Source organism: Calliopsis andreniformis, chromosome 10, assembly GCF_051401765.1.
Source record: "Calliopsis andreniformis isolate RMS-2024a chromosome 10, iyCalAndr_principal, whole genome shotgun sequence".
Lineage (NCBI taxonomy): Eukaryota > Metazoa > Arthropoda > Insecta > Hymenoptera > Andrenidae > Calliopsis > Calliopsis andreniformis.
Genome location: NC_135071.1, coordinates 17,885,535 through 17,909,533, shown reverse-complemented (window position 1 = coordinate 17,909,533; position 23,999 = coordinate 17,885,535). Strand labels below are relative to the sequence as shown.

The 23,999-nt window shown below is 31.8% G+C and overlaps 3 protein-coding genes across 16 annotated transcripts; 2 read left to right on the top strand and 1 right to left on the bottom strand.

The window, feature by feature from the left end:
• Positions 1–757: 757 nt before the first annotated feature.
• LOC143184322 (antichymotrypsin-2) lies at positions 758–12,374 on the top strand. 12 transcript variants are annotated; one of them, XM_076386443.1, is made up of 9 exons: positions 3,566–3,642; positions 6,278–6,402; positions 6,485–6,667; positions 6,750–6,960; positions 7,084–7,298; positions 7,380–7,565; positions 7,642–7,777; positions 11,817–11,998; positions 12,149–12,374. In XM_076386443.1, the coding sequence occupies exons 1-8, from the start codon at positions 3,633–3,635 to the stop codon at positions 11,972–11,974; spliced, it is 1,224 nt and encodes a 407-aa protein (XP_076242558.1). In that variant the 5' UTR covers positions 3,566–3,632; the 3' UTR covers positions 11,975–11,998; positions 12,149–12,374. The 12 variants fall into 12 exon arrangements, with proteins under 12 accessions (XP_076242566.1, XP_076242565.1, XP_076242558.1 ...); XM_076386441.1 differs by lacking the exon at positions 12,149–12,374 and adding an exon at positions 11,376–11,538 and having other exon boundaries at positions 11,817–11,951; XM_076386451.1 differs by lacking the exons at positions 3,566–3,642; positions 11,817–11,998; positions 12,149–12,374 and adding exons at positions 758–844; positions 9,848–10,389.
• Positions 12,375–12,695: 321 nt separating this feature from the next.
• On the bottom strand, positions 12,696–16,556 carry LOC143184512 (uncharacterized). Its single transcript, XM_076386805.1, has 3 exons — positions 16,138–16,556; positions 15,819–15,953; positions 12,696–15,605 (listed from the first exon to the last, which is right to left on the bottom strand). Exons 1-3 carry the CDS (start codon positions 16,472–16,474, stop codon positions 12,898–12,900), a joined length of 3,180 nt encoding a protein of 1,059 aa, XP_076242920.1. The 5' UTR covers positions 16,475–16,556; the 3' UTR covers positions 12,696–12,897.
• Positions 16,557–16,809: 253 nt separating this feature from the next.
• On the top strand, positions 16,810–23,948 carry Smc6 (Structural maintenance of chromosomes 6). 3 transcript variants are annotated; one of them, XR_013002841.1, is made up of 21 exons: positions 16,810–16,885; positions 18,058–18,188; positions 18,385–18,577; positions 18,653–18,805; positions 18,891–19,135; positions 19,222–19,341; positions 19,430–19,560; positions 19,637–19,837; positions 19,908–20,104; positions 20,186–20,332; positions 20,407–20,591; positions 20,663–20,973; positions 21,055–21,274; positions 21,344–21,514; positions 21,578–21,765; positions 21,839–22,004; positions 22,183–22,296; positions 22,373–22,570; positions 22,653–22,786; positions 22,867–23,194; positions 23,319–23,948. XR_013002841.1 is itself a non-coding variant. In XM_076387536.1 (19 exons), exons 1-19 carry the CDS (start codon positions 18,081–18,083, stop codon positions 22,901–22,903), a joined length of 3,219 nt encoding a protein of 1,072 aa, XP_076243651.1. In that variant the 5' UTR covers positions 17,795–18,080; the 3' UTR covers positions 22,904–23,292. The 3 variants fall into 3 exon arrangements, 1 of the variants encoding a protein (XP_076243651.1); XR_013002842.1 differs by lacking the exon at positions 16,810–16,885 and having other exon boundaries at positions 17,795–18,188; positions 22,867–23,233; XM_076387536.1 differs by lacking the exons at positions 16,810–16,885; positions 23,319–23,948 and having other exon boundaries at positions 17,795–18,188; positions 22,867–23,292.
• The last annotated feature ends 51 nt before the right edge of the window (positions 23,949–23,999 follow it).

The following is a 23,999-nucleotide window of genomic DNA, read 5'->3' as shown; positions in this document are numbered from 1 at the left end:
TTGTTATATCGTTGGAATATTTAGAAAGATATTTAATAGTATTAAAGTCGGAATGTATGTATTCTAGAGGATCAGGACGTAGTTTCTTATGTTTCTATTTTCAAGTATCCTTATGCTATATTCACTTGGATTCTACAGTATTGACATTAATGTTCAGTGAAACTTGATACGAAGAGATTGTTGAGATATGAATGCGAATGTATTGTTAGAATATGATTTTTGAACAGATTAATGTGGTGGTTTTGAATTATTGGTAGACGTAAACATATTTCAGAGGAAAGTTTAGTTTACATTATTTTTACATAGTACAGGTGAACGATAATTTGTGCCACATTATACAGAAATATGTACGAAAGAGAATGATGGGAATGCCTGTGACTCTTGGAAATTACTCATACGCCACCTTGTAGCCACATATAAAATTATCTTGAACTCATACTACTCCGTTGATAATACAGTCACCAATCTTGGTAGTCTTTATTTCATGCATTAGCTAACGTAAGTCATTGACAGTGTTTAACTATTTAAAAAGTATGAATACATAATATTCTTTTAGTAATTACATAAACGAAATATTCAAACAATTATCAATGAATCAGGTAAACATAAATTTCAAAATTTTAAGTCTGTATAACTGCTTTTAATATACATGTAAACATATGTACGTCAAAAGCAAACTTAGACGATGCGCACACACTTCAGGAATTTCCTAAATAATCTTATCGATAAATTCACTCAGAGAGGTATAGTTTCATAGTTACTGGATAATCAGTTTCTATCTAGCCACGCCTGAGCTGTTCCGTGCTATTACAGAACTAAACGTCAGCAGCAGACTCTTCCCCAGGTAATCACAATCTTTTATAAAATATGTATGAATTTGTAAAAAATAGTATCTTCATACACAAATTTATATGCTTTTATAAATGGAACAAGAAAAATGGTTAAATCGTGTTAATCGTATCTATCTGATTCACTTTGGTTAAATATATGATTCTTGTAATTATTGAAATACTATAGAAGACATTCTTTGAAACTGCCCTAAATATTTAAAGTTACGAGCTATAAGTTGTAAATTAAAATTTTGAAACTAGTATCCCTTAATATAAAAAATGTTCACCTTTTCAAAAAGCGCAACATTTTATAACAATATTCATGGTCGAACTGTTCACTGGCTATGGTGGACCGTGGTCCAAGATGACCAATGAACACCTGGACCACTGGCTAGGGTGGTCGAAGGTTCAGGATAATCAGTAGTCAAGCTGACCACTGGTCAAGGTGGTCAAGCTGGTCAAGCTGACCACTGGTCAAGGTGGTCAAGCTGGTCAAGCTGACCACTGGTCAAGCTGGTCAAGCTGACCACTGGTCAAGCTGGTCAAGCTGGTCAAGCTGACCACTGGTCAAGCTGGTCAAGCTGGTCAAGCTGACCACTGGTCAAGCTGGTCAAGCTGGTCAAGCTGGTCAAGCTGACCACTGGTAAGGGTGGTCAGAGGTCCAGGATGTCCACTAGTCAAGCTACCCTCTGGTCAGGATGGTCCAATGCCCAGGAGGGTGGTCCGCACCCGCTGGAGGACCCACGACGAGTGAGACAGTCGGAGTCCTGCAGCGGTATTTATACTCTGTGGGGAAGATAGAAAACCGATCAGAGAAGTCCTTCGGTTGATAAGAATTTCGAAATCGAACTAACGAACAATATTTTCGAAGAATTGATAGTTTAGTGGGACATCTTGTATATTGGGTGGTATGGTAGGAACATTTTTCTCGTTTATTGGTATTACCATCGTCGGTAACAATAACACAATGTGTTTTCTACATCCACCGCTCTACAGAGGGCGCTCGAAAACGAATGGTTTTCAAGAAGTCGGTATTTCAGTACATCAGACACGAATCTGCATAAGCTGTTCAGTCTATCCTGTACACTCGTCCGTGGTAGCAATCGGTTCGCTTGTAGCAGGTGTGTGTAGGTGTGTCGGAGAGAATTTCATTGAAGAAGGTAGGCGCATACACCTTGGAAAAGGACAGGTGCAGTACTACGTATTATATATATAGATAAGACTGTCTATAGGAAGCGGGAAATTTACTTTATACGACATTTTCAATCTCGGTGAGTTTTTCATCAATTTAAAATTATAATTTTAGAATCATTTAGTTTTCTATGGTTAGAAGTTTCGGCTGTGCGATAATATCTGAGTCATCTGTAATTTTATGCACATCACGTCGCAGTAAAAAAGTACAAATGTGTCATTTTATGGTGTAGGATGAAAGGGAATGAGAAAAGAGTTCCAGGATAGCTTTTATTGACGTACAATTTTATTTATGCTATTCTTTAAGAAATCCAAATTTGTTTTTTTTCTCTTTGTATTTGGTACATATTTCTGATAAATATTTATCACGAAAAGATTAAGCGAAGTATGTTTTATAATCAATAAACGTACTTTAAAAAATAAAATATTGCATTTGAAATCAAAGGAATAAATTTTGAAGTATTTAGCTCATAAATTTTGTATGGTGCAGATTTAAGTAGTAGATAATTGACGATGACAATTAAGTAAACATGGATTAAAACGTTTCCAGTATTAATCAATGTAAACCTGCTAATCTGTAGGTGTGATGTTCTGAATCAATTGTACTGATACCATATTTTATTAATTATTAGAATACATAATTATATATAAATAATATGAAATAAACCCCATGAATACAGACTATTTATGGGGCAAAGTATGCTTAAAAGTATTTATTTTATATTTTGAAATATCAATTGAGTTTCTATATACAAAATACGCAGTACTTTCGTGTACAACTAGATGGCAGGAGTAGGAATTTTCGTTTCCTTTCTTATTTTTATATGTATCATAAATTTTTACATATTTGCTACTTACGTATAAATACGTATTAAAACTAAATAACTAAATCTGTCACTTGGACTGGAATTATTTTGGATATTTATATATTCATACAAATTAATTTACTGAACTCAATTTCAAGGTTTATATGACAAACTTAGGTGTCTGTTACTAGTAATTCATGTAATAACTTTTCTCGTTTCTTAAAAATATTCGATCGTGAAAAGATGAAACAAAATTTGCCCAAAATTTTACCATAACCCATCGTAACCTTTATTCTCTGAGTCATAGAAATGCGCTATTTAAAATATATTTCTTATCGTGACATAACACGCTAACATGAAACTCGATAAAACTACCTATATATCTAAAGCAATGAATTTCTCCTTTGACAAAATACATCGGATCACGCGAACACATTTATGAATGAAAAATCGAAGGACAATTAGTGAAAATGATTCTCAGAAAAAACGAGGAGTAAAATTCTTGCTAATAATATCGATCGTGGATACAGTCGTATCGATTCTGTTACATTTCGAATTTTCATCAGCTTGAAGGTCGATAGGATCCAATATTATCGTTCATGGATCCCGTACGATCGCACAAAGTAACATATTTTGCTATTGGTTGTTGACTCGCACGACGATCCTTGAAGAGACTCGCTCCTTCCACTACCCTGGGACTTCCCTGAACCTCTATCGCGCTTTTATATCCGTTTGCTCGCTTCTCCTTGTAGTCTCCGTTTAACTTTCGAAGAGGATTAACCGGTGGAACAGGAACACACGCAACATGCGTATATGTGAGTAACTCGTGTGCTACAGGCCTCTAGATGACAGGTTATCCTACAACTTGCCTTGAATTTCTATTTCACGTTTCTTTTTCTTTACTGTATCCTAACAATTGAATAAGTTGAAAGACCTTTTATATCAATTTTCTGCTTGTAACGACTGCTGATTTATCTGCATCAAAATTTTGATTTTGTAATTTTGCACGTCTTCGATATTATCTCTGCTAAATGGAATTATATATATTTTAATAATTCCAAGTTCTTTAAGTCATGTATTTCACGTGTTTTATGTAAATCCAGTGATTTGTTATTCGTACCTCAAGAAGGAAGAATATAGCGTTGTCGATTAAATTCTGATGCGTATTAGTTTTATTTCGTGCTCAATATTAATGAAGATTAAATTTAAGATAAAGCTCGTAAAATGCGCGTTTTAAATGTTAATTTCTTAAGTCAGTATTGTTACGTGTTTTTAGAATTTACTAAGAATTTGTTCGTCGTTTTAGTACACATTTTTTTTCTTTTTTCTTATCTATATAGACACATACTGGTTTACACTTCAGTGGACATCGAGATACGAAATGTCATTGATATAGCTGGTCCTCATGTTTTTTTTGTCGATTCGTAACTATATCAACAAATATATGTAATATTAATCACGGGTTTAAAATAGTAATATTTCGATTAAAGAAAAGATAGGTGTGCTATCAACTCTATTTGCAATTTCTTTTTATTTTCTCACAAAAACGATTATGGGAAAGTAATACAAACGTAGTTTAATGCATTACACTTCATAATTCCTTACTCGAAATTCGCAACAATGTTTATTTTGTACGCGTTAATATATTGAAGTAATTTTTGGTATAAAAATTCCTTATATTACTATTCTCTTCGAAGTAAGATTATATGTTTGTTTTAACAGTCATTGAAATGTGCATGTAGCAATCGTAACGAACGTGATAAACATTTATCATCGTAAAATAAAATCGTGGTGGAAAGATATAAAAGAATTTCATTACGTATTATACGTACAAATACAGTATCGGTTCTCGGTTTTCCCACTTGTTAGCGTCACAAGATGCAACGAACAACAAAACCGACTACGTTCTAGCCGGTCTATGTAAAACCTTTTTCTACCAGTTGCTGTTCGTTTCAAGAAATTCTTCTCTCTAGCGTGTTATTTTTTACCAGAGAATCGGTACTTTTCGTAGGAAACATTCCTTAGAAGAATTAATTATAAATAGATTCATAAGAATGATACGTAAATTTCTGCACATTTCAATTTTCCATACATGCGTGAACATCTGCGATCCGATTATAACTGCTTAGTAAAATAAAATAAAGTGGAACACAATGATCAATTAACAAAAATCTTTATCGTATAAATATAATTACCACTTGTGTATATTTAAGGTAACGATGTGGAAGTTACTCAACTGATTCTTGTTAATTGCTTTCTTAAGACAATCTCATCTCAGTTCGATGAAGTTATTTACATGTTTTGCTGCTGGGTCAGTATTTATGATTCATTAATCAAGCTGAAAACAAGATTGTTGTAATTCTTGTTCGCGTTTTATTGGGGTTTTCCCCAATGAGCCTTGGGGACGTATAGAACTTCTATATGGAGATGCCCTGCGTTAATACATACCTGTGTGGAGACTCATATGTGTTTTCTTTTGAGAAGTTATTTTTTTTGTCGCGACAGTTATTTCGGAATTCCCGATATAAAAAGTATCTATATCAAAGAAAAAACTTATTTTATTCTATCATGCTGATCAATTGTCGACATTCATTCTTCGGCATAAGTGTAACTGTCAATATTACATAATTGCGTAAGTAATACACTGTAGACATACATATAATTGCATCTGTCAGCTGCATTGTTAACTAGATTCAAAAATATTGACGGAGAAATAGACTAATATATCGAAAAGTACTTTGTTGATGTCATTGTTCTAACATTTTGAAATAAAAAATTAATACGCGGACAAGTGTTAGTGCATTTTAAACAATATTGAACACTTTGGTGTCATTCATTTTTTTCAATTTTACTTGTCAATAAAAAAAAGTAAGTCGGTTAAAATATACTTTAGCTTTATAAAAATTTCGGTTCAAACTTCCTTAAATTTTTCGTCCACATATATTTTGGAAGTTTAATTCTTCGTGAATAACGATCCTTGAACCTTGAGCCTTGAAACTTGAACTGTAAACCTTGAAATCTTAAATTACGAGAGCCACAGAATAAATACATATATTACACGTACAATGTACACATAGTGTTTGCACATGTCCCATTTAAATGAGCGTTACCCCGTATATGTCCTTCGAAACGAAGGACTTATATAATTGTCAAACAGTTTTTTACGATGAACTACTTCATATTGGGTAGTGATCGTACAACATTATAAAATTTTATGTATTTATATAACAAAAAAAAATTATTTGAATATTTTTTTATCGATTTAAAAAATTGTACATAATATTAGTTTGTAATAAAAACATACAAATTTATAAAAACAATACTGACAATTTAAATTGATATTTTTTTATCATTTCATTATCATTTTTTGTAAATGTATAAAATTTGAATATTTTGGATAACCAAAATTTGGTAATTGTAACACAATTTATATTTTTCTTTTTTTTCCAGTCAAAGAATATCTTTTTATAACGTGCCTTATTATTGCTATAACAATGGCAAAATCAGAAGTAGACAACCAAGCACTCCTTGATGTTTCCCAAGGTTCAAATGAGTTTGCATCATCACTATTTCAGGTAAAAAAAATTCTAGCTGCAATATTAATTGTTTTTCTAAATGAAACAGATACTGATGTGTTAGTATGACTATACATTTCAGGCTGTTGTGGAAGAGAATCGAGGCAATCTGATAATGTCACCCCTCAGTGTATCAGTTGTACTTGCTATGGCTGCTTATGGTGCTCGTGGAGAAACAGAAGAGCAATTCAAAAAAGTTCTTCATCTTCCATCTTCAAAGACTCTTGGCACATCAGGGTATCAAGCACTTATTGACAGTATTAATGTAAGTGCTATTTTTCATTTAAATGCATCCAATTCAACCAAGTTTAATACCAAGTTAAATATTTTTATATAATTTACTGTAGGGCATTAAAGAAAATAAACTCCTTCTTGCAAACAAAGTTTTTGCAGCTGAGAAATTTGCTGTAAAACCAGATTATAAGTCATTAACAGAAAACTATTTCCGCTCTGTCACTCAATTAGTGAACTTTGCCAAATCCAATGAAGCTGCAAACACCATTAATACATGGGTCCAACAAAATACCAATAATCGTATAAATGAACTTGTGAGCCCTGGTTAGTATGTCTGAAACTACATTTTCTGTAATGCTGTGAAAAGTGCCCATATTCATTCTTTTATTTAATAAATATATAAACAAAAATTAATGTAAATCTCATGACTGATATTTTTTTAAATAGGTGACTTAAATGCAATGACAGCATTAGTACTTGTTAATGCAGTATATTTTAAGGGTCAGTGGAAAAATAAGTTCAACCCTACGTTTACTAAAGACATGCCATTCCATGTTAATGAAAACACAGTAAAAAATGTTCCTACTATGTACAGACAAGGTTCATACAAGTATGGTGAACTTCCAAACTTAAACGCAAAATTTATTGAAATACCATACAAGGTAATGTTCTTAACAAAAAAATGAAGTTTGAACTGTATTTTCCCCATTATGATTATAAACATGAAAAAACCAATTTTATAGGGAAATGAATTGAGCATGGTCATCATTCTTCCAAATGAAATTAATGGTTTAGCCGCGGTTGAACAAAAATTACAAAGTGTAAGCCTTGCTGACATCTTGAATCAGGGATATGAACGTGACGTGCAATTATTCTTACCAAAATTTAAGATAGAAAAGAAAATAGAGCTTAATGGGATCCTAGGGAAGGTATGTATGTAGTAAGGGATTATGATTATGTAAAAATGACTATGTATTCTTATAGCTTTGACGTTTTTTCATATAGATGGGTTTAACTAGTATGTTCAGTAGCCGTGCAAATTTCTCCGGTATTGCTGATGACGATTTGGTTGTTAGCAAAGTTGTACAAAAAGCATTTATTGAAGTGAATGAAGAAGGTAGTGAAGCTGCTGCTGCTACGGGTAAGTGCTACTTTTCTTTTCCTTTTTTTTTTTTTTTTAAATTATATCGAGCTTAAGTAAAATATTATTTCAAAATGTTGGCTTTTTAAAAAATTTTAGTTATTGATTATTTTTATAAATTATAATTCAATTTGATAATAAGTAGTTTAATCGAAATATATTTGAAGTAATATTTTCCGTAATTTCATTCTTGCTTATTGTGTGCGATAACGCAATGCTATTAAAACATTTAGTGTAACGAAACTTACACTATTACACTTTACACTATTTGTTTAAAAATATGTGTAGCTAATCTATGTCTTTTTTTATGAACATTTATGTGTGTGCATCTAATGTTTTCTGCAAATTTAGGTTTATTCTCTCATCAAATAACCCATAAGGTCTTTACACATATAGTTAAAAATGCATTACATTTTATTGCATGTAATAGTACATACAAATTTTCTAAAATTTATATTGCTTTTCATACGTTCCTCATTGCAATTCCATATTGCATATCATTCTGATTATATTTTATACATGTTTATGCAAATACCAATTACATTACATGCTTCATAGAATTTATCTTGTATACATTGATACAAATGAATGGAAAAAGAGAGAGGAAAATAATAAAATCGAGTAGAACGTAAAGTGTATGCTAAAATAAAAGATTTTATCAAATTCTCTGATTAGTAATACTATGTAATTCTTCTCAACAGCAGTTGGCGTCATACCGCTCTCTTTGCCTCTTCCATCATATGTATTCCTAATAAGTGGACCGTTCTATTACGCAATTACTTCAAGGAATGACAACACAATCCTCTTCAGTGGCCAAATCATTAGTCCAGATACAAATTCATAATTTCCTTAAGTTCATTATGATTTTGTTTCTTGAATGAGTATTATGTTATTATTATTACAGTATATTATTATTTTTAGAGTTACATAGAAAATTCGCTCTTTTTCCTTTTCTCACTTTTACATTTCAGTTTTTAATACAGTTAGGTTCCATACATTATGCTTTATCTCAATCATCTGGTAGATATAAGTGGAATAAATAAATTATTATCGGTGAAATATACACAGAATCAGCCTCTCATATCATTTCTGCGCATACAAGTAAAGCGTATAATTGACTATCAATTGCTTGTGGCAGGTCTCAGTGTAAGGCCTCTTTCGAGCTTTTGGTCACCTCCGAAGCCTATTGAGTTCCACGTTAACCGACCATTCTTATCGTTCGTTAGATACAACAACGTAATTTTATTTATAGGAATTGCTGTTGCATAATGATTCTTTTTTCATCTTATATTGAGTCAACGTAATTCATCTGAATTGTACATGACATATAGTATTAGAGGACTAAATTTAAAGAGACTTAAAATCGTAAATTAATTTTCTTCCGCATTTTATGACAAATTAAAATCAAAACTATATAGTAGAAAATAAAGAATGCTAAAAAATAAAAATTACAATATTTCTTTTGTATATATTGTTCTTTAACTCATTAGTTTCTACACTATTTCTATACCAACTTCATTCTATGCGTATAAATTACCGTGCGAGTTGTGCAACGTTTGTGTAATATAAATAGAAATCTGAAAAAATAAATGCATTGAGAAGAACATTCAGAAAGTATCAACAAAATAAATAATAATATTTATTTATTTTTAGGCTTGATGCTGGGTTTTGGAAGTGCACCTCTTCCAAAAATACCACCTCTAATTTTCAAAGTTGATAAGCCTTTCTATTTTGCAATTCACTATAATAAAGTTATACTTTTTACTGGAGTACAATACAATTTTGCTCAACATTAAATATCAGCATGTCAACTATGCCTATTTTTATAGAAGTTGTTTGGAACAACCATTATATCCAATAAATTTGCTGCTTACAAAAAATTTGAAAATCGACATTTTTCAGTGTACATATAACTTTTTTATTTTCTTCTTTCTTAATTGTTGAATATTTAAACCGATCAGTGACACATGTTAACATTGCTCATGTGCTATTTTCTAAACTGAAATCGGAGGTAATGCTATGATATATGTCCAATCCAATTAGAGATCATTTTACAATAATTTGTTCCAGGAATGATAATTGAAAACCGCATTCAGATGAAAAAGATGCAAGTGAGGATTGACCATCCCTTTTTTTATACTATCGTCAACGTTGTTGAAAATCCAGATACTAAATTTCGAAACATCGTACCAATATTTATTGGACATATACTTGAGCCAACCACTATATAATGTTCTATAATTGTCTCTTATCTTCATATACAGCAAGACCTCGAAATTTAAACACTTTAATGTCCATCATGTTCCCATTAGTGGATTCCAGACTAATAGCTATTAATTGATTCATTATTCTACAGTATTTGTTATGTATGCACTATTATAAATAAAAACATTTAATTATTAAACTTGTTTTATCATTAGATAGTTATTCGATTTACATTATTTAGAAAGGGAAAATTTCTCTCAAAAGTCGAACTATCTCCTGAAATAGATTGTGTTTGAACTTCGAGGTTCCACTGTATATGGTCAATATGAAATCTAGTCTACATCAAAACTTTTAGATTATTAATAATAAAAGAGTGCGTTACAAAAGAAATAATAAAATTATATAAATTTAATGTGTTAACACTCCATAAACAAAAATTCTATAAATTATATACTTTAGTACCATATTTTTTTAGGAAAAACCAAATTATTTTATTGCTAGCATAGGTAGTTACATAGTAAACTTGTTTCAGGAGCTTTTGCAGTATATGCATCTATTTCAATTCCAAGGCAAATGTTGGTGAATCACCCATTTATCTACAGTATCATCAAAAGAGGAGATACCAATCTACATTTGTTTCAAGGACACATCATTGAACCTTAAATATCTCTTAAAATTTCAAAATCAGAACTATATATTTTTTAACAAATGAACCATAATTTGAATATCTATTTTATCAGCTTACATATAGTACTTACAAGACTGTAATATCGCATAGATATCCTTTCTATAGTGTTAATCACAAAAAATCATTATAAAAATTGAAATGTCGATATTTAGTGTAGTTTTTTTTTACTTCAACGAATAACTTATTTTCTGATACACGCAGAAAGATACTTAATTGATATTGTGACACTTACAAAAAGTGAAGATTATGTAATACTTTGTTTCAGACGTTATCACATTGGACATGCTGGAAATTCCAGTAAAGTTTTTTGCAAACCATCCCCTTTTCTATACTATTGTCAAAATTTCAAAAGAAACTGATGCACTTCAAGTCTTGCCACTATTCAAAGGAAATATTATTGAACCAAATTCATAATCTATGTTAAAATTAGTTGATTTTCTATGATCATTATACATATCTGAGTCCAAATGATGATAAATGTCTAAATACAACAGAATTAACATTTAAACACAGAATGAATAAAGTTGTATGTAATTTACATTTGCTTCTACAGAATGTTGCTTCATTCCTATTCTCTTGTCAAAAGTCTTTTTTTAGAGTTTCTGAGATGGCTTCTATCTGTGCAAGCTTCCTAAGCCATTTCTTTCATAGTTCATATGTAGTAAATAGCATACAGCACGTGACTGCTACTATAATTTGTTTCAGGTATCGTTCTGATGAAACTATCATTGGAGTTTCCAGTGGAATTTGAAGTCACACGTCCATTTGTTTATAATATCATCCAGACCGTAAAAGATAGCAAAAAGAAAGTTCATTCCACCTTAACATTATTTAGCGGTCATATTGTTCATCCCGAAATTTGAAAATAGTAATTCTACCGCTATAAATAATAAATATTTATGGATTTCTGTCAAATCTTTGAAGTATTATAATAAAACAATATGATTCTAACAAATAGAGGAACACTTAATAAATAGAGATAATATAATTTAGATGCTTATATTAATTAAGAATTCCTTTGTAAAATATATATATATCTAACATGTTAAACATTTCCATCAGATCATTTTTGGTGCAGCACATAATTAAATTTTATAAAAAAAAGCATATATCTACTTCCAAAGTGTTCTCTTAAATTTGTTTCAGGGGTCATCTTTTACGAGACGAGTTTACATTTTGAACTACCTACAATAATGATGATCGATCGACCTTTCCTTTTTAATTGCATCTATAAAAATGGAAATGAAAATGCTCGAAATGCTGCAACCTTATTTACTGGAAACGTTTATGTTCCACACATTTAATATCTTCACTATATTACTATACACGTATTTATACATGGAGTTTGACTACATTTATGCAACAATCTAATAGTGTTAAGCTTATCTGTAGACATATTACATTCGTGATTAATATTCTTTAAATGAAATCGTTTTTTAATAATAATTCGTTCTCATCATGCTGTAATTTTATTACAGGAGTAATACTGACAGTGTTTTCTGCAGAATTTCCAATGGAAATCAAGATAGATCAACCATTTCTCTTCAGTATCATTAAATCAGTTCATGATGAGAGAATGAATATCTTAACTGTAACACTTCTATTTAATGGAGTTATTAATGAACCTTAAATTTCAAATTTTACAGCATTTTGTACAATTAAAAGCATCATGAAATAAATTTTGTAGTATTTCGCATAAACAAATTTTGAGTAAATATATTAAAAACTTTCTTTAGCTATAACTGTAAACGAAAAAATGCCTGTTCTGTATTTGTATTATTTTATTATTGTTCGTTACAATTATTTATTAATACACTTGTCATAATTATAAAAAAAATTTGGTTTTCTACAACCAAAATTATTGCACAAATCTAAATGTTAATATAAACTTTTAAATTTATTTATAACGAAAACTTAAAAAGTGTATACTAAATTCATTTAGTTTATGCTTACATTGAAATCAAAACATAGTTTTTTATTCTTATCACACAGAATGTTTCATAAAACGTAAGCACATCTTCAAAGTTGAATTTGGCACACAACAATATACATGTTATGAAACACTTTATGTAATAGCTACAAATTAAAGAAAGTCTCTTTCTTAAAATTTTTCATGTAGTATTAACAATATATAAGTTTTAAAAAATATATGTTGATTTTTTAGCTTAAATTCTATTAATGGAAACAGATTAACAAATGCATTATTTTATATATCATGCATGTATACCTAACTAATTGTACAGTTATCTGATTTCATAAATTTTATGGAATGTGTAGTCTCCGTTGATGTAGTACCAGTAGATGTAAGAGATCCTCTTCGTGGTACAATCACAGGCATAGTGGCGGTAGTATCCAAGAACTCATCATCGTTATCAGAATCAGTGTCCTTCTCTTTATCTCTGAATTGTTTCCTTGGCATTATTTCGTTAATGTATTTTTCAATCATTTGTCGGTTTTGAATAGAAATAGATTTACTATCACCATTATCCGACACATAAGGTAAACTGTCATTCTTTTCTTGTTGTTCTTTGCAATACATGCGGTATAATTCCGCTAGCGCTTCGTCCATAAAACGTACACTCTGTTTACGATCTGGCAATACATTAGTGCTGAATCCAATAGGTTTATGAACTTCGCCATTGGAATCTTTCTTCGAATTTTCAGGCTCTAGCATCGTTGTTGTGAAACCCATAGGAAAGTTAGGCTTTTTGTTTATGGCATACGATGGTCCACATAGTACTTTTTGCTCATTCCTCGAATTTCCACATCTGTTTAACATCCAATCCTGAATATGATTCGGGTCACTTCTTATCTCATTTTCTCTTGCTAAGGCATTAGGCTGTGCTGTTGTAAATACATCGTTGTAACCAACAGGACAAACATTTTGCTGTTGCGTTTGTGTATTCGGTGGAATTGGACGCACGCCATTCGACGGTCTATTTTGTGTTGCATGATCTTTCCACCTTCCTGTGTTCATTACAATCTGAGCCAATTGTTGAATTGTTTGTTTCTGTACCGGTGCATTGAATGGTTTCTCACCATTCGAAGTAACTCCAAATTTTGCTGGAGTAGAAGTATTGCAGGGTTCAGCAGGTACACAAGTAGGCTGAATATTTAATTGCCTTAAGCGTTCGTAACTTTCTCCTTGGCCAGCCAATAAATCATCCTCGATATTGTTTACATTCTTTTTATTCGTACTGAAAATATCATAATGACTCAAAATTTGAGCTGAAGCGCGACATTCGTTCTCTAAGAATGCTGCAGTTAATATCATTGCCGCAGTAGGTTCTCTCTGTGTAAATAATCTTCTACGCGCGTGCAAAGTTTGACTTAGTGACGTTTCAAGACGAGCATTCTCTACTTTTTCTTCCATTTGTTTCTCCCTTTCTAAGAGCTTTTTAGTCTCAAATTTTAGTGTTTCCATATCCATAGGAATCTTCTCCATTTTTCTGGCTATACGTCTTTCTGCAGAGGATTGAGTGCGAATGTCCGTATTTGTAATCGGTTGTAAGCCCAAACGTTGTTGAGCTTTTACAAAAGGAGATTGCGATACTGGTCCCAGTTTCGACCATATTGTACCAGGTTTTTTTACTGGGCTTGTTATAGGCGAAACAATGCCTGGTTTTGTCATTACAGGATTTTGATTGATTAACTCGATATTAGAATGTGGCACTGTACAAGGAACTCGACAGGGTTTTGGAGGAACAAGATCCAATTTTGGAGGAGCAGCTCCTGGTTTTGGAGGAGGCACCAGAGATGTTATTATAGGTTCTGGAGGTGGTGGAGGAGTTTCAGTATTCATTTCAGGAGAGTGCTTTGTGAACCCAGAAGTATGAACCACTTGCAGTAAATTATCCAAACGACATTCCAGTCGATTTTGACGATCTCTATCTATATCTAAAAACTTTGCTAACATGTCATTTTGCGCAGCAAGAATCTTGTTAACAACCTCGCTTTGAGAATTAATTGCACTTAAAACAAGCTGCTCCAATTTTTGTGCCTTTTTTTTTCTAAATGGCACGTGAGGAATATTATCCGTATTAACAGCGGTATCTTTTGATTTATTATCACTTTCTGATGGTGTTGGCGAATCCATCAAAAATTCTAGCAAAAGGCTATCATCATTGCACGTTGCGTTATTTGTTATTACAGAAATATCAGGGTTTGGCACAGTTAATGGATTTGCCACTTGTGTAGCTTGATTAAAGGTTTCGTTTAAATTATGCGTTTTCTCGTCACTTTTTGATTGACAAAAAGCATCATTTAAATTCTGAGATATATCTGGAGAATAATTTGGAGATAACAGTTCATTTTGCTTTGCATCTGTTATAGTATGACTTAATATATTGCCGTATTGTTGCTTATATAAAGAAGGTAAATTTTGCCCAAATGCGACTCTTCTCGGTTCTTGCGGCATGGCACGATTATTTGCACACTGTTGTAAATACTGCTGTTGCTGGATCATGTGTTCCAAATTTGAATTCTGCATTGCCATTGAATTAATTTGCGTGGGGACACTTACAGATTGCGTTGGAATATTCTGATTTAAGTTATGTAAATTTTGTTGAAGACCCAAATTATTCACAAGCATACTTTGCTGTTGATTGCATATACGATTTTGTAGAAAATTCTGATTCTGTTGAAAATTTTGATTCTGCTGCATGTTCTCTTGAATTATCTGATTTTGCACATTTTGTACTGTATTTTGAAAGGGTATTTCTCCATAGGGGAAACTTTGCAACAAATTTTGTTTGTAACTCATACGCAATGGCTCTTCCAGAGGTACAGAATTACATTGGGTTGATTTACCAGCTATTTGAGTCAACTGTTCACCTGTATTAATAGCTACATCCCTTGTAGGAGAAAGTACTCTATTATAAGGTCGAGCTATTATAGTTTCATTTGATTCAGGAGAATCAGGGTATTCATTTTCACCTGGAAAATAATATTGCCATGTTTTCTTAAAATTTAGTACACATATCTTAATATTTATCAACCTTTTAACAACATTAATACATGGATAAACGAAAAAATATGAAAAATAGGAAAAACTCAAGGTAAGCAATAAGTTAGAATAAATACCCACACATCTAGTGTTTAAAAAATAAGAAAATCTTTAAATAAATTAAAATGAAATATAATTCTTACGTCCTAGTGTCCATGTAGGAGATAATGCTTCAGTTCGATGTAGTGATTGTACAGGTTGTTGAAATTTGTGTCTCATTTGTAAATTCTTATTTGTCTTAACGTCTTTTGGTGGGGACTTAACATTTATCATTGCATCTAGAAGAGAAAGTACAAAATATTCTTCCTTAATCAACTTCAAGCCATATTCTAAGATTTACTTTAACTCGAAAACATTAAACTATTAAATGCCTTAGATGCAATCTAGCAATTGAACAAATAAATCATGTAAAAGCAACAAAAGAAAATTGACTAATCTCTGATCCATTTCACACAGACTTACCTACAGTATCAATACCATTCATATCAATCTCTTCCAAACGTTTATTTTTTAGAACTCTATCTATCGATTCGTAAAATTGCTCTACACCTGCACGAGTACCAGCTCGTTTAGCTTCACGGTAGCACACCAAAACCTGTTTCATTCGGGATCTGCATTGTTTACCAGTGACATTGTACCCTTTCTTTTTCATATATCTTGCAACACTTTCCCATATAATTTGTGGTTTCGAGGCATACTCGAGCTGCTTTTGCACTTGTCTATCAGACCATACTGATACCAACAATGCAGTACCCTCGGGAGTCCATTTATACTTAATATTCTCTCCAGAATCACTCATCTCTCGACAAGTACCACTTTTCGTCTTATTAAACAGCCACGAGCCAATACGATAAGTGAGATGAGATGTAATATACGCAAGATGTATAGAAAAAACTGTGACGTATATCAACAGGTTCGTCTAAAACACGAGCTTCGGTCCATCGCGTAACAGACCGACGCCGAAGTTAAAGTGTCGTATGTCGTATGCATCCTACACCATCCTACACCATCCCACACTCTCAGATTTAACCGTCACCAGCCAGCAGCCAGCAAACGATTCAAATTTTAACGTGCAACAGGTGGTGGGGAAGGAACGTTACGTAGGTGGCGCCAAATAGTCTGAAAATCTCGGATTTACGATAAGAGAAGTATATAGGGTGTCCTATAATTGGCGATACAACCGGGAAGAAGGTGATTCTCTATGGAAAAAGTAAGTAAAAAAGGCAGAATAAAATTTGATCGTAAGAGCTTTCGTTTTTGAGAAGATCGACTTTATATATTTGCCTGGGACGTGTACATTTAAGTGCAGTTTTAGTTGCACACGATTGGTTATGTGCCGATTCATATGCTCAATAATGGACGATCATTTTTAATCAAGTACGCATTTATTTTAAAACACTGGTTAGAATTATTATCTCTTATGCGGTTTTTGAGCGTAGGGAAGCTCTGTAATTATACTTAAATCGAATTTGAATTTATTGAAATAAAAAGGGGGACCATGGGTTTCGATAAGTACACATAGGTTGTATTTGTAACTAAATTTTTATGTATATTCTTATTATAAGCATATACAGAGTCAAAAACAAGTTTAAGGATCATCTATCATAAGTTTAAAACTATTTGAATTTGATTTTGTTGTTGAAGATAAAGATCTCTAGGCTTTGAAAAGGGCCCATACATCTATAGAAATTAATCTTGTAATCTAACTTCATTGCAGAATTATGCATAATAATGTTGTATAATTATCTAAGTACTTAAAAATTTCGCGTTTTGAAGGGATACCAGAATATAAAACTACTTGAATCGTGTCATTTTTTAGCATAAACCATATTCGCCATCTGAGCGGAGTTAGTGGTACTAAACTATTTTAATTTAACCAGTGCACATGCATCACAGACGAGCTCGTCAATGCATGTGTTGGTCTTGTTTGTACTTCGTCGATACATAATACTAGAAGATCTTAATATCATTGATTCTACTTAGATGGCGTGCATGATTTATTCTCAAAGATGGCGCTGTTCGAAAGCCTTACCAGTTTAGGACGACACTGTGTCTTGTATTCACAGCTCAGTGAAGCGTCGTATGCTCGGCGGTCTAGATGTCTTTTGTCTAATGGTTGCAGCTGCAGAAATTAGTAATCGCTGGCGGGAAAGATTTACGTGTGTTTCTAAACTGCTGTTACGTGTGATAACATATCTGCAAAGTGTTAGATAAATATTTTTTTGTATCTAGTTGCTGTTGCAAATGATAAGAGCTGTTCAGTTTAGTTTCGCTGTAATGAAATCGATAAATACTTCCGAAGGAAATGGTGCGTGCGGTACATGTTTCCGCGGCTATTTGAACGAGTACGTAATTTGCATCTTCATACGTATATATTGTTAGATTGTAAGTAAGTCATCGAAACCATGGAAAATTGTACGAAAAATAAGAAGAAGAGGAAGTCCATAGAACCGGAGGAACATCAGCCAAAACGCTCCAAAGGAAAAGAAAATGGTTTTGATTTTTCAGGGGAAGTAAGTGTATACTCAATATATTACCAATTAATTTTAATGAGAAATAATACGATGTATATTTTCTTATTCTTCTGTTTAGTCTTCTTCTATGTTCAAAGATATATAGAATGTCTCGTTTTAATAAATTACAATCAATGCATTTGTAGGTGTATAGTGAATTGTATGTATGTTATATTTTTTGTGTGATGTCTTGCAGTACAAAGCTGGGAAAGTAAAAAAGATTTTGGTGCGAAATTTCATGTGTCATGATGCCTTGGAAGTTGTTTTAAATCCAAATGTAAATTTCATTGTTGGTCGTAATGGAAGTGGTAAAAGTGCAATATTGACAGCCTTAACAATTGGCCTTGGAGCTAGGGCAAATGTTACCAGTCGTGGAGCAGCTGTAAAAAGTATGAATATACAATATAATATAAAGGTCTTAAAAATTTCTTGCTCTATTTATAATACATTCTTTTCATATATAGGTTTTATAAAGAAAGGGAAGAACTCTGCAACAATTGAAGTAACATTGGTCAATAAAGGACCTTTAGCATACAAACCAGATCTTTATGGGGAAGCAATAACAGTTTGTCGTACTATTGGAAATTCATCGCAGTACAAAATAAAAAATTGGAGAGGTATAGAAATGTTGACATATTATTTAATTGAATTTGTGTACATGTGTAATGATATTGAAAGTAAATCTTAAATAATGTTTAATAGGGGAAATTATTACAACAAAAAGAGGCGAGCTGGATAGCATATTACGAACTATGAATATTCAGATAGATAATCCTATTTCTATTTTAAATCAGGATATATCAAGAACATTTTTAGTATCATCTAAGCCAGAGGAAAAGTATGAATTATTTATGAAAGCAACACTTTTGGACGTGATTGGTCATAATTATAAGGAAGCTGAATTAACTTGTAAAGAAGATTATGACAAATTAAAACAATATAATGAAGTAAGTTACATATTCTATAGTTAAAAATGAATTGTACATACAAATTTTTTCATTTATCAAATTTCTTATCGTTTTTAATTATGTAGATTTTATCAGAGACAAGGAAAGAAATTGATCAACTTAAGCAAAATATAAAAAGGGCGGAAGAAGTTGATAAATTGCGCGATGAAGCGATTAATTTGGATATGGAATTAGTTTGGGCTGTTGTAAGTAACAAATTTACTTGGATGAAAATGTTATGATAGAATTTATTGTATTTTATTAATACTATAAGATTCAAATATTTTCATGTAGGCTATAGCAGAGGAAAATAAATTACAAAAGGTTGAAGAAGTTCTAAAAAAGTGTGAACAGAATCTGAAAGAACTTCAGAACAATGAATCATCTGCCGAGTCCAAAGATGAAGAAATAAATGCTAATATTCAGTATGAATTAATTATTTTTTTATTAACAACTGCATCTAGAGTGAGTCATTTAATAGTCATTTGCAAATTTTTGCAGAAAATTAAAAGAAGAAATTAGACGTTTAGAGCAAGAAGTTGCAGATGGTTCTGAAGCATATAATAAAGTGAAGCAGGAATATAGTGTAAATAAAGATGCTTGTTCCACTAAAACAAGGGAGTGGCGTTCAACCCAACATAAAATTAAAAGATTAGAAGACGATATTAGTACAATTTGGAAAGAAATACACAAAATAGAAAGGTATATTATCATTTTCTTACATATTTTTCTACATAAATAATTGCATCCATATATCATATATTTCTTTTAGTGCTGATAATGCAGAGCAAAGTGAAAGAAATAAAATGAAACAACAATTGACAGATCTGGAACAGAAGTTAGATGAAGTTGAAGCAATGTTAAGGACACACCAAACTCATCAAGCACATTTAGAAACTGATAAAATGCGCCTTTCAAAAGAAATTCAATCTTCAAAAATTGAAATGAGCAGCTGCGACAATCGTATACGTCAGTATTCAAATTTATATTAATTTAAATATATCATAATGCGTTCTCATATTGAAATCCCGAAATTGAATTGTTTTTTAGAGAATATTAAACGAGAATTAACTGCAAGGAAACAGTATTCCGATAATGCACTAACTGTTTTTGGGCGAAATATACCACGTCTTTTGAGAAGAATTGATGAAGAATATAATAGTGGGCATTTTAAGCAGAAGCCACGTGGCCCCTTAGGTGAAGATTAAACCATTTGTTATATTTTATATATATAATTTTATAGAATTAATTGTACCTTTATCTGTATTTAGGGGCCTACATAAAAATGAAGGACCCAGCATGGGCACCAGCTGTTGAAAGTTATTTAGGAGCGGGGACTTTTACTACATTTTGTGTAGATAATAGTTATGATGCCAAAGTGTTAAGTGCCATTATGAAAGAAATTTATTTAAATGAAAGAACTCCTCAAATTATATGCAGTAAATTTTATAACAGGGTAAATACAAAAGTTTTTCTTAAAATTTCTATTGTATCCCATTCACTTAAATAAGACATATTTATTTCTAGGTTCACGATGTTAGTGCTCATTGTACTTATTCACGAGATTATTCTAATCTCTTAAATGCAATGGACATATCAGATCCTATTGTTGCTAACTGTTTAATTGATCAACGAGAGGTTGAATGTATTTTATTAATACCAACCAGCAAGGAAGCAGCTGATATTATGTCTGATGCTGCAAAGGTTCCACAAAACTGTAAACGAGCTTTCACTCAAAAAGGTGATACATTCTATCCAGATCCAAATTATAGGAGTTACGGTGGACCACGTGGCCTGAAAGCTAAATTTCTTCAAGTTTCTGTTAAGGATACGATCAAGTACGATCTTCCCTTTTCCCTTTCTCTTAATAAAATTTGATCAGTATTGACTTTAAATTTATGTTTTATTATTTTTTTTAGTGCATTGGAAGAAGAGCTTCGCACTGTAGAAAATGAAAAAAGTGCTATCATGAAAACGTACATGGCAAGCTGTGAAAAAGAGAAACGTACGAGTTCTGAGCTAACATCTGTCAATGCAAAAGTCGCGAAACTTTATGCCGCTCAAAATAAATATAAAGCTTCGATTATTGAGTTAAAGGATAACTTGGAAGCTAATGAAGTCATATCTGTTACCGTATATGTAAGTATTACAACTAATAGTTAATTTTAGAATAAATATAAATGACATAAATGACTTTACTGTTTATAGAAAAATGAATTAAGCGAATTAGAGAAAAGGTTACACCACGAGAAACGAGAGGAGTCCCGTTTAAATGAATCCCTTCTCGAGTTTCAGAAAAAAATAGACAATTTGGAAACAGAAATTAAACGTCACAGAGAGCTACGACAGAATTTGGATTCAAAAATCAATCCTTTAAAGGTATTTTTTAAAATTGAACAATAATTTAATATTGTACATTCACATATAGGTTTTTCACTATAGGATAACATAAAGGAATTGCAAGATGAGAAAGATGCAATGCGTATGAAAAGTCGAAATATTGCAAAAAAATTACAAGCACTCCACCAAGCTCTACAAAACGCAACAGCGGAATTTGAGATGCAACAGAGGGCTACTGAAAAAGCAGTGTCTGACGCTACAAATTCTTGCGAGAGAATAGAAACAGACAGGTAATTATTTATAATAAATACAATTAAAATTATTTAAGTATAGGATGTGAAACTAACTTTAATATTTTTATAGGTCTGTCGCTGAATTGGAAAGAACATCTAGAGATTTAAAAGCTAAAATTCGCGAAATAGAACGAGTGTTTGGTAATATAGATGAATTACGAGAGAAGTTAAAAGAAAAAGAAGCGAAATGTGGTAAAAACTTGCGGTTAGCTTCTAAAATTGAACAAACTTATCAAGTAAGTTATCAAATTGATATGTCTAACAAAATTTATTCTTAATAACATGCATTTCGGAATCGTATCGAACTTCAGGCTGAACACAACTTTCAGGAAACATTAAAAAACAAGCTTACTAGACGCAAATAAAATTTCTGGTACTGGATCAGTGCTAAATATGTATGTATGTATATTTCAGATGCACCTATCACGACTGGAAGCTCGGAAAAAATTGTTTATGGATATGAAAAAGATGTATGGAATAAATATTCAAAATTCGTTTACAAATGTACTTGCTTTACGAAACAGAAAGGTATTTAAATACAATTTTTTGTTTAAATAATATAGAAAAGATTTAATTACATTATTATGTTACATATTTTCACCAGGGTACTATATCTATCGATCATACACGGAAAAAGCTTGAACTTCAAGTAACTTCGCAAAACGACAGCAAAAGATCGATCAATGACGCAAGGTCATTGTCAGGCGGTGAAAGGTCTTATTCCACTGTTGCTTTTATTTTGGCACTTTGGGATTGTACTGGTTTACCTTTTTATTTTCTTGACGAATTTGACGTTTTTATGGTACGTATATGTTATTCTTGAAAATTAAAGTTCTCATATACAGATATAACGTGCAGTGATTGTTAATGATTATTTTAATTAGGATAAGGTGAATCGACGAGTCATAATGGATATTCTTCTGGATCATACTAAATCGCATCCTCAGAGTCAATTTACATTTTTGACTCCTTTGGATACATCTAACGTCCTTGCAGAAGATTACGTAACGATCCACCAGTAAGTAGTTTAAAGACATTTTAAGTAGTTTAAAGGGAATTATAATTTCCAAAACTAATTAATACATAAAAAATTTACAGGTTAGCGCCACCAGAAAGAGCAAGTCAGGTTCAATAAGCGACATTTAAACTGTTATTTACGAAAAAGTATTACTCACAATCCTCTTCAGAAAGTATCAGCAGCCTAGCTGATTCTGTCGAAAGAGGAAGAGCCTGTTGATATAGTAAAATAAGAATATTATATTTACATTATTGCGTTATTATTAATATTAAAATGTTTAGATATTTTGTGTGTGTGCTAAGAGTATAATACTCAGACCTTTTATTTTGTATTCCTTTCAAATACACTTTTCACATAAAAAAGAAAAGATGAGCACGCAGGTATAAAAATCGTGCGAAGCATATTTTTGTAAGTGAGAATGGTATATTTATAATAGTTTCGTAAAAAGTACATATTATATAATTGTATTTTTGTAATAAAATACAAATACCAAATTATCTTGTACTATATAATGCTTGCATATCTTTTACAGGGATTGGTGATAGAAATATAAGTTGAATTCCATACACGTTAATTATCAAAAAAGAAAACCTTGCGATTAATTATAAATTTTACGAACAAAGGTACAAACGCGCTTACAATTGAGGATACACAGGATCGTAAGTGGATCAAGGTTTGCACCATCGTACGAATGTGGTTTGCCTGGAGTTCCCGATTAACGCAACGGCTGGTATTACGTGCAATATACTCTACAGTCGATGCGTACGAGGCGCGGTTGTATTGTGTAATCGGTAACACGGCCACTATAAAGTAGAGAAAGTGTTGAAGACCACAATGCCTGTCCGTGAATAGTTAATGAAAAGCTGTTTCCTTAACGAGCGTTAAAACGAGTGGAACGGATATAGAAGCCATGACATTGCATTTTCACCCCTCATGTTATGCGTATAGCGACTTCGTACGCGCAATCATAATTTCTCATCAACTTTTATATTCTTTCAGAGCGTCCTTCGCATACTGAAGGACAATTAAACTATAAGGGTACAGTTTTATTTGTATTTACTGATAAGATAATAGGATTCAATATGAAAATAATAAAAATTTTGTTTTTCTCATTTTATTACTTTATTTTATTTTTACAGAAAACACTCAGACCAAACACCTTGCGTTTACTTTATTTAAAGAAGTTTCAATTACTTTTTTTCTTTCAAATATA

Coding starts and splice junctions, on each gene's coding strand:
- Smc6 (XM_076387536.1), top strand. CDS start 18,081: ATGGAAAATTGTACGAAAAATAAGAAGAAGAGGAAGTCCATAGAACCG. Junction 19,561..19,636: donor GAAATAAATGCTAATATTCA/GTATGAATTAAT, acceptor AAATTTTTGCAG/AAAATTAAAAGAAGAAATTA. Junction 21,515..21,577: donor CAAAAATCAATCCTTTAAAG/GTATTTTTTAAA, acceptor TTTTCACTATAG/GATAACATAAAGGAATTGCA.
- LOC143184322 (XM_076386439.1), top strand. Junction 6,668..6,749: donor CACTTATTGACAGTATTAAT/GTAAGTGCTATT, acceptor AATTTACTGTAG/GGCATTAAAGAAAATAAACT. Junction 7,778..9,847: donor TGAAGCTGCTGCTGCTACGG/GTAAGTGCTACT, acceptor AATTTGTTCCAG/GAATGATAATTGAAAACCGC.
- LOC143184512 (XM_076386805.1), bottom strand. CDS start 16,474: ATGAGTGATTCTGGAGAGAATATTAAGTATAAATGGACTCCCGAGGGT. Junction 15,954..16,137: donor GAATGGTATTGATACTGTAG/GTAAGTCTGTGT, acceptor TTTCTCTTCTAG/ATGCAATGATAAATGTTAAG. Junction 15,606..15,818: donor TCCTACATGGACACTAGGAC/GTAAGAATTATA, acceptor ATTATTTTCCAG/GTGAAAATGAATACCCTGAT.